At 33.0% G+C, this 10,280-nt stretch overlaps 1 protein-coding gene across 1 annotated transcript; it reads left to right on the plus strand.

Moving 5' to 3' along the window:
* Nucleotides 1-2,741: 2,741 nt before the first annotated feature.
* Nucleotides 2,742-8,048, plus strand: LOC142640974 (ras-related protein RABF1). The gene is made up of 8 exons (XM_075815320.1): nt 2,742-3,045; nt 3,518-3,594; nt 4,384-4,467; nt 4,658-4,752; nt 4,923-5,028; nt 7,055-7,144; nt 7,237-7,323; nt 7,817-8,048. The coding sequence occupies exons 1-8, from the start codon at nt 3,021-3,023 to the stop codon at nt 7,853-7,855; spliced, it is 603 nt and encodes a 200-aa protein (XP_075671435.1). The 5' UTR covers nt 2,742-3,020; the 3' UTR covers nt 7,856-8,048.
* The last annotated feature ends 2,232 nt before the right edge of the window (nt 8,049-10,280 follow it).

A 10,280-nucleotide genomic window follows, 5' to 3' on the forward strand; every position in this document is an offset into this window, starting at 1 on the left:
TAAAAACTTCTCTTCCTATGTCCTCGGCTTAACAATCCGAGGACATATCCACCCCTCGGACGGATATGGACATTTAGATACTCTAAGATCATTTTGATGTCTTCGGATTTGGGTTTCTAGCCCAAAAGACTTCGTTGGGCCATCCTTCATAAATTACTGGGCCCAATACCCCTACAGTTACAATAGTGGATAAAAATTTTAAATCCTGAACATTTTCATTAAAATACCAAAAAGTATTAACTAATTGAGTTATAAGTCTTTTGGCATAATAATAATAATAATAATAATAATAATAATAATAATAATAATAATAATAATTGTAAGGACCAAAAATCATACACAAGCCCAACAGTCCAAGGCCCAAAACAATGAATTTATAGAGAGGGAACAAAACAACAAAGATAATGGTGTTCTGATGATTTCACTCAGACCAACAATACATTCTCTAAGACTTTCTCTCCAAAGAACTGGATACCTTCCCTTCTCTCTACCCCCCCCCCCTTCTAGTCTTCTTCCTCTCCTATTTATACTCCTTGCTTTTGCTATCTCAACTATTTATTTCTCACCTGACTAGTTTCATTTGCTGACACTTGTACATTTGCTTGTAGTCGATAATGAAAAGAAGTTCTGGTGCTGTGCCCTATACTATTTAGGTCACCTCCACATTAATGCAACAGATAAAGCTGGTACTCCCTATTCAATGTGGATAGAAAGCTTGGTGCAGAGCATTCAATGCGGCGCTCACAGTTACCTACCCTCAACCTAGATATTTTCAATATCTCTCTGATGCATCACCAATTTACCCTTTGTATTTCTCTGAGTAATCCCGCCTCCGCATTCTCGGATCCTCAAGTCCTCGACTTCCCTCCTAATTACTGGCTCCTTTATTCCTTAAGCTTTACATTTGATCCTCCGGTCTTCATCCTAGGTCCTCGGGTCCCCACAATGATAATAATAATAATTATTATTATTATTATTAGAGGTAGTAATAATTTCTCTTATTATATAAAAAAAATCAATAATTTATCTACAATTTTCAGAATTATGCACAAACAATTTACCGCATAAATTAAAGAAATTGAAGAAACTTCCGAAAAAACAAAAACAAAAAAACCTTGAAATCAACCAAGTACCAACTCATTGACAGTCCTAAAAAGTAATCATTGACAATCCATAATCATTAATTCCTCAAAGATTGTTGTCGGTCATAATTTGAAAAAATAATAATAATAATTAGCAAAAGCCCTTCTCAAAAAAAAAAAAAAAAAAAAAAAAAAGCCGATCAAGGGGCGGCAATAATTGGGTGTGGTTGGTCATCATAAGATTGGTGGATCTTTGGTGTGGACTCGTGAACAATTGGGTTTTGGGCTATATGGGCTTTGGTGATGTTAGGGGTGGAGTGGGCTTTGGTGATGTATATGGGCTTCTTGGAGAAATTGGAGGGCGAGGGGGTGGGGAACAATAAAATATGGAAAGAAAAAATGGAGTGGAGAAAAAAAATGGTGAACATCTAAAATCACATTGGGAAAGACAAAATAAAAAGGTGGGTATGGATGTTCAACTTTTGGATTAAAAAAAAAAAGTTGGATCTGCATTTGTACCAAAAAAAAAAAATTTTGGAAAAAAAAAGGAATTTCTTTTGGAGAAAAAAAGGGTTTCAATATCTTCATATCTATATTTTGATCCCTTTAAATCCCAAAAATTTAAATAATTTTTCCCTTAACAATAATCTACCAATTGTTCTTAAAAATGTGTAAATAAACATTAAAACTAGAGTTTTCAAATGTCCCATTAATAGGTTTGAATTAGGTCTTATCCAGGTTTAGCAATTTTTGGGCTTTTGACAAGTTGGGCCAATCCAGTTAAGGACTTATCATGAATCATGACCATCTCTCTTAACAACTTGCAATTTAAGCAATGCTTATTCTCTCAGTAAAATACCCACATGCAATTTAAGCTTTATTTTATTTTATTATATAATTTGATAGTTACAACAAGGAAGAGAATATTTAAATATTTGAATGTTTTTATTAGAAACGTTAGGAAGTACTAGCTAATTAAGTTACAAGATTCTTGGCAGTTTAGTAAACTCATTAATGTTAGTAATATTGGTAACTGGTAAGTAATTTATGCATTCCAAAATACTTGAATCTCAAATTTTATCGACACCCCATATTTTTAATGGATGAAATTTTGATTTGATCCACTGCTTCCATGCAATTGGTGAAATTTATTTTTGGATAAATGTTTAAGGGAAAGAAAAGAATATATGTGACTAACCTTAACAAATTATAACGCATACATACAGAGACACCTGTTATATGAATATAAGCCTATACAAGTATCTATATTACTATTTAAGGTGTTTTCTCTATTTAGATTCCTCAAATTTTTGTTCAAAAATGGCCCTACACTTCTGTTTAAGTAGAGACTGAACTAAAGGACAATTCGATAAAAATACAACTTCAACTTCCACTAAAACGTTTTCTAAAAAATATAGTCACTTTTCTGTTGACTTTTAAATTACTTTATCCACTTATCAATTAGATTCTCAAAATAAAAATTATATATATAATAAAAAATATAATTTTTTCTACAAAAAAAAAACCTTATTTAGCACCAATGATGAAGCTAGTTGCATGCATCCATTGTACAAGATACCACCTCGGTTTTCAATAAAATCTTGTCTTTTTTTCAGCTCCATTTTCTCTTTTATAGTTTTTTCAGTTATTTTGGTTTTTAATTTGGTGGTGGGCACATACTTATGTGGCACGATACGTATAAAATGGGTTAAAAATTTGTAGTGTATCAGCCATTAACGACCTTAAAATTCCTCACAAACCCATATGGCCATTTTCTCTCTCTCTGCGCATTCACTCTCTCACAATTGACAATACCTGCGTATCAAAAAAAAAAAAAAAAAAAAAAAAATTTTGACAATACCCTTTTCACCATAAACCCTAATCACATACTATAGAAGAAATACACCTATACGTACAAGCCTACAGTCTCTGGTAGCCATGGGTTGCTCCTCTTCTCTTCCAGGTAATACTTAATTTTGTCCTCCTGTTGAAATTTCTAGGGTTTCTTATACTGGTTCAGATTTGGTCAAAACCGAAATTTCACCTCGAAATTTGGGGATTTGCACCCAAATTTGTGGAATTCTATATGGGTTTTTAGAATTTGGTTGATTTGTTGAATTTCTGAGCTGAAAAAGGACTTATTTGATGAAGTTCTGGGAGTCATGTGTTTCTAGGGTTTTTCTCGGATCAGATTGGTTGAATTATATATTCTCTTTGTAAATTGGAATCTTTGTACCCAAATTTGTAGATTAGCATCTGGGTTTTGAGAATTTGGTTGATTTATTGAATTTCTGAGCTGAACGAGATTGATTTAGTGAAAAGCTGGGGAAATGGGTTTTTGAATAGGGTGGTTGTCATCCTGTGGATTTGGTTGCTACTGACTCTTAATGGCGATTTTGGTGAGTCTGATTGTTTGGGGGTTTTGATGTTTGCAGACAGGTCTTCCGGGCAGTTGGCCGGGCTGAATTCAGAGAATGGCGGAGTGTCTGACGCCAAAAATCTCCGTGTGAAGGTACTTTTTTAGTGGCAAAGTGTTTTCAAAGGCTACAGTTTTAGTCAAATCTTTAGGTTCAGTTGATATCGACTTGTGGGTTTTATATGTTTTTTTATATTTTCAAGAAACTTTGCAATTGGTTGAGTAAATAAAATGAGATGGACATCGTGGGCAATTTATTCATTTTTGTTTTTTTTTTTTTTTGTATTGATAAAGTCCAATTGAAATAGAATTGATGTGTGATTTGTGGAAGTAAGTTGACTTAGCTACTTAAGTGATGATGGCTAGTTTTAAATTTCCCTAGAAGATGGTTATTGTCAATGTCCCTTAGGATCCATGGTCAAAGATCTAATTATATGAAAAAAGATATATGTTGCTGGACAGAATATTGTTGGAAAAGGATATATGCTGTTGAATTAGTTAGTTGGGTTGAAAGCTTAGTTTAGTTGAACTGAGAACAAAATTGATCTTTAAAAGTACTTGTGCAAAAAATGTGCAAAGATTGGACTATTTGTATTTATAAAAATAAAATAAGAAAAAGTGTAAATATTGGGCTATTTGCAATTGGTACCATATTTCAGCTTTATTGCTTCCAGTTGATTCACAATGTATTATAGTAGTATAGTAGTAGACAAAATTAATTTGCCAACTGAAAGGCTTTTTTGTTTTAATTTCTTCCATGCTGGGGCTTAGGAGAAGGAGTTTGAGATAAAACCAACAGGTCTTTGTGAAATTGATAATGATTTTATTGTTTTAATCCTGTTATGAGTAAATGCAACTCACCTTTGCATCTGTCGCTGTGTGCAGCTGGTCTTGTTAGGTGATTCTGGTGTTGGTAAAAGCTGTATTGTTCTTCGCTTTGTTCGTGGTCAGTTTGACCCAACTTCCAAGGTAAGCAAATTATTTTTTGATAAGTAAAATATGTTAAAGTAAATTTGTATTGTTGTAAACTACATAAAAAAATGGTTAGCTATATTTCTTTATAATGTTCTATGTGAATGGATATGGGTGTCTATCCTTTCTCCTAGCCCTAGAGGTTAATTTATGATACACTCACAATTGGTGGTTTAAATAATTTCAGGTTACTGTTGGAGCTTCATTCTTATCACAGACAATAGCTTTACAAGACTCTACAACAGTTAAGTTTGAAATATGGGACACTGCTGGCCAAGAGAGGTATGGTGGTCAAATCATGCTTCAATATATAAAAAGTTTAAGATTTATATATCATAGCACAAGCTCATCTTACAAGGTCCTTGTTTCTATTGGATGTCTACCCCATCTCCCTTGCTCATGCATGCCACTTTTTGCATGAGAACATTAATTGTTGATTTTGTCTTATTCAGGTATGCTGCATTGGCACCACTTTACTACCGAGGTGCTGCAGTCGCAGTTGTTGTATATGATATAACAAGCCCAGAATCATTTGCCAAAGCACAATATTGGGTTAAGGTAGATTTTTCAGGGATTGCTTAGTGTTAGTTATTTTATTGTTTGTTTGTTTTCTTTTTCCCTGCAACATTTAATTGTGGAAAGGATAAAGCCATATAATAACCTTTTTATGAGGGCACAAAACTACTATGATCATGGGGTTGTACATTGATGATTGAGCACCTATTATAGAATTGAAGTGTGAGCCATAATTTATTTGTATCAATGGTCAAACCTTTTTAAAACTTCTAATTATCAATAATTTTCTTAATGGCTTGACATGAGAAAGAAATTCCTAGTTTATTCCTAATATTCTTCTTGCCCCCGCCCCCCTTTGTCCTCTTGAAACTAAAAACATTGGAAGATGTTCAGCTTTGAGTCAGACCCGTATAAAGAAAATGTGTTAGTGCAACACAGCTTCTAATCTAATATTCTTTATTGCATAAAGTGTTAAACAAAAGATTCTGGTTGAGGTGTTCTTGTCTGGTAAACTTTGTTTGCAGATATGTTTTAAGTGGCGGCTTGGGCTGGTAACAAAGATTAAATGTAGGGGTTGAATGCCCCTGAATTTCGTGACAATTGGTTTTGGTAGGTGGGGTTAGTTGCCCATAAGTTTTACTGGCTAGAGGCAAGTCCAAAGGGCTCTTCTTTAGAAAAGTTCCCTATATCATAAAATTAAAAAAAACTAAAAAATAAAAAACTAAAAACTAAAAAGATCAAATGCAGTGTATGCACTAATGTTATGTGAATGGAATAAGTCTAATTTTACTGAAACATAGCAGTGCATAAACTTTTGATAATGGGAGTTTCTTTGAGGGAAAAACCCATTGATGCGTCTTGTACTTCCTGAATAAGATCTTGACATCTTAGTTCTCACTGTGTATTACCTAAATTTGCTAATTTAAGCATGATATGGTTGCATGGTCTTAATTGGCAATAGCTAAGTTGGGAAATCAGACTGATGGCCGATTAGGTTTGTTCATCAGTTGGTTGGATGAATATCTGTGTTCACCTATGTGCCATAATATTTTATTATTGCAGGTTATGGCTTTTCATTTTGGAATATTTATTTTGTTTATTTTCTTTTAGAACCTCTCATTACTCTGAAACAATGCTCTTAAGTAAAATTTATCTAATGTGCTACATACCTAAATCAAATTTGTACAGAATTGTTCTCAGTACAATAATGACAGTGGGAGGAATTCTGTTGTGATATTTTGTTGTAAAAAAGTAATCCATTTCAAAGATGACACCAAACCTAGCTTGTAATGCATCATCAACATGCTTTCCAATAACCTAGGTTGCGTGTCTGTCTCATGCTGACAGTGTCATTAATAGAGAGTATGAGCTGCTTAAAGGGTGTATCATTTATCCTGCAGTTTGCAATTACATCCTATCAGGAAGTTGATAGAGTAATAGTTGTCAGTAGTCATTACTGAATTAACTTATATTATCCATTTCTTCTCTTCTCAACAATTTCATGTTCTCCTTTTTCCAATTAAAACAGATTGCAGGTTTTTCGAGTTCAATAATATTGCTAATTGTGTATACAAGGACTCAAGTGGTTATAACTATATGAAAATTGTACATAACGGCCTGGGTTTGTCTATCACAAAGTTCATTAAAAGGAAGTGAGCTTACCTTTATGTGTGCACTGATGAACTCATGTGCATGTGCTCTTTAATTAATTCTTGTCTAATATCTACACTGTAGAGAATCTAGAGATTGACTTGCTGGCGACAAATATCTAGATTTGGATGAATATAAATCGTTCTTTTAAATTTTTAAGCAATTGAAATTTTTTGACTCAGTTTCTCTAGGATTTCCAAGAGCTGTGGTGAAAAAGGAAAAACTTTAACATATTTTGAGATAATTGGATTGTTATATAGTTGTGTGGTTCAAGTGCTCATTGCTTATAGATGGGATCTTTACTCAGAAAGGCGTGTGGATATATAAACTGCATTTCTCATTAAGTTTGGTATTTTTAGTCCTATGGTTGCAGTTTAATATGCTTTTCCAAACAATTGATAGATTTGGCATTTTACAGGAGCTACAAAAGCATGGAAGTCCTGATATAGTCATGGCCTTAGTCGGTAACAAAGCTGATCTTAATGAGAAGCGCGAAGTACCAGTTCAGGTGAGTGAAATTCTCCTCGGTTTCATGCATTCTGTATACCACAAATTTATATCCATTTTTTAGATATAACGCATGCATTATTTGGCTTGCAGGATGGCATTGACTATGCGGAGAAGAATGGAATGTTTTTTATTGAGACATCTGCAAAGACAGCAGATAATATAAATCAGCTGTTTGAGGTACTTTTGACATTGAAATATTAGAATCTATGTTTCTGTCAGCAGCTGTTATTGCTAGTGCTAACAAATATACACCATTTACAACTCTAAATGATTGAGACTGACAGTTGTTTTTAGAAGCACTCTCTCGTTATTGGTGTTATGAACAGGGTACACCAAATACAAGTCAATTGTAATTTGGTACTCTGTGAGACTATATGCACCATTTCTTTGTGGAGCACTTGATTTAAATGAAACATTTTGTTGACGGACTATGTCGCTATTGTCCAGGCTATTAGTTAGGCCTGCAAATAGGCTTGCCTGTGGAATCTATGGTTTTGCAATTCCTATGTACTGGTGTTCAAGTGATAATCCAATGATAATCACATTTTCTGTGGTGCTTTATGTCTGTGGTTTGAATCCCACCTCTCCCTCTCCCACTATCTCTAGCTATCACATAAAAAGAAATTCCTATGTACTTGAAGTACTGAATGTTTGTTCCTTCTTTTGGCAGGAAATTGCCAAGCGACTACCCCGCCCGGCCTCTTCGTGATTGCAGAACCTTTGAAACTGAATTAACTTATAGCTGCTTAAGTTGTGGGAACCATTTATCTGCCTGTAATATTCAGCTTGTGTATATTTGTGTTATAGATACACGTAATACTCTTTCTTTCTGTTCGCAAGATATGTAATACCTTGTTATTAATTGTTTATGGTTCTCAATCAATCCTTTTAGTTGGACAAAATGACTGAAACTTGAAGTTAAAAACTTACAACAATATAGTTGAATCTTGAAGTAACACATTAATTGTTTGCTTTCAATGGTAGAAAGAGAATCCAGTAATTCATACCTTTCCTAAGAAGATATTATTATTTATTTACAATGGCCTTTAGGTCGATTGGCACACCCAGCTAATATGTGCGGGGAGCTCAGTTTTGAAGCCCACCTGAGGCGAAATCCCTCTTAATGTCGCAAAGAATTTATACTTGCTAACAGGGACAATGTACCAGTCTGGTAGACATGAGAAGTTACCACCACATTTAGATGATACCCCTCCAAAATTCACGTTTACAACTGAAACCTCTGGTCTAGCCCAAGCTTAAACGTCATACTTATACCCCTAAACTGGTTATGGGCCTCATGGCCAAGAATAAGCGTGTATTGGATTGGGGAAATTGCACTCACCTCCTCTGAAAATATTACAATATTGATGTCTTCTCTAGTTTGGAATAAGACTCCAATTTTCTCTAAAATGTAAACTATTTACACTAACTTTTCTTAGATGATTGAAAAAATGCTTTAAATAATCACGAAAGATAAAAAGCTTTAAAAAAATACCAAATTTTCTATTAGATGGGATGTGGATGATAGTTTAAGTGGATGATAAAATAGAAAATTCAAAAAAATTCAAAATTTTTTTTGTCATCCAGGATATCAATGTAAATTGTTTGTATTTTTAGAAAAGCAAATGTGGGGAGGTGAATATGATAACTGAAAACTTAAAACATTATTTATTTAATGAACTTATTTAATAGATGCATGATGTGTATCTCTTGCCAGATTTTTTAATTTTTTAATATCTTTTTGAGCTAGTTGTATTCCGTTAGTGATTTGATTCCTACTGAAACGCGGACTTGGTACACAGACAATGCCACAACCTATTCGATTAGAGTGTGTACAATCAGTGTGTGATAGGTACGTAGTGTAAGATAATCACTTCTAATATGATATACCATACCCTCTACTTTGCTTGCTAGAGAATGATTTAATTTCTATTTTTGATGTTAGACTTGATTAATGAGTTAGTACTAGTGTCATCGATGTTCATTGTGGTTTAGGATTGATGAAGTTTTATTGTTTTTTGATATTTTCTTTTAATTTACTAACAACTAGTGATTCTAAATTTGTGATTGGGTTAGTGAATGTTTTCTAATACCATTGATAAGAATAGTCTTTTCACTCCTTAACAAACTACCTGCCACTCTACAATAGACTCATCTGATATGTCCACTAAGTCGGCCTTCCATCATCACCACCCAAAGTGATTTTTCCAACCCATGGACAACCATGATACCTTCCATCTGAAAAAGGAAAGTCTCCCAAATGACCTTGTCCAACATATGTTAGCTCTTCCCGAGGAGAGAATCTTTTAGAGATGAGCCACATGTATCCTTGGGTTGGCCTTGGCCCTCCAAAATTTTTAATTTTTTTTTTTTACAATATAGGTATTTCTTTTATAAATATTTAAAGGTTCTATGAAAAAAATAGAAGTTGGCCCCCTAAAAAGAAAGCATTGATTAACTAATCTAGCAATACTTTCCAGAAAAAGAGAGTTTAGCGTTGATATACAATTGCAATATAATGAAATAATTAGATAGTAAGTTTTGTGAGTAAATAGTGAGACTTCTAATTTTTAGCTCAATTTCAAATCCTATTAATGCATTTAAAACATTCCACATTGATAATATATGCTATTTGGTTAAAATTTTCTATTCTCAAGATTTTATCAAGAAGAAAAAAAATAAAACCTCATATGAGACTTCAGTTATAACAATATGATTTTGATTTGTCAAACATGGATGAAATTTTGCAAACAATTTATATATTAAAAAGGAAATTATGTATAATTTTGTAATAAAAATAATAATTGATGAAGTTTATTACGTGAAGTATTATTGTCAAGCATGACTTTGATGGAAGATACTATATTCGTTTTTTTTTTCTTTATATTTATATGTTGTATACCCAATTATACAATGTTTGTATACTTAATGAGAGTTTAAGAAGATTATAAGTTTCTTTTATAAAGAAGATCTTGTGTCTAGGTGTATATATATACATATTAAAGTTGATCATTTGTGTCTATGTATATAACTAATTTAGAATAAGAAAATTAAAATTTATATTTTCACACACACACACACACACACACACACACACACACACATATATATATATATATATATATATATATATA

Source organism: Castanea sativa, chromosome 6, assembly GCF_040712315.1.
Source record: "Castanea sativa cultivar Marrone di Chiusa Pesio chromosome 6, ASM4071231v1".
In the NCBI taxonomy this organism is placed as follows: Eukaryota; Viridiplantae; Streptophyta; class Magnoliopsida; order Fagales; family Fagaceae; genus Castanea; species Castanea sativa.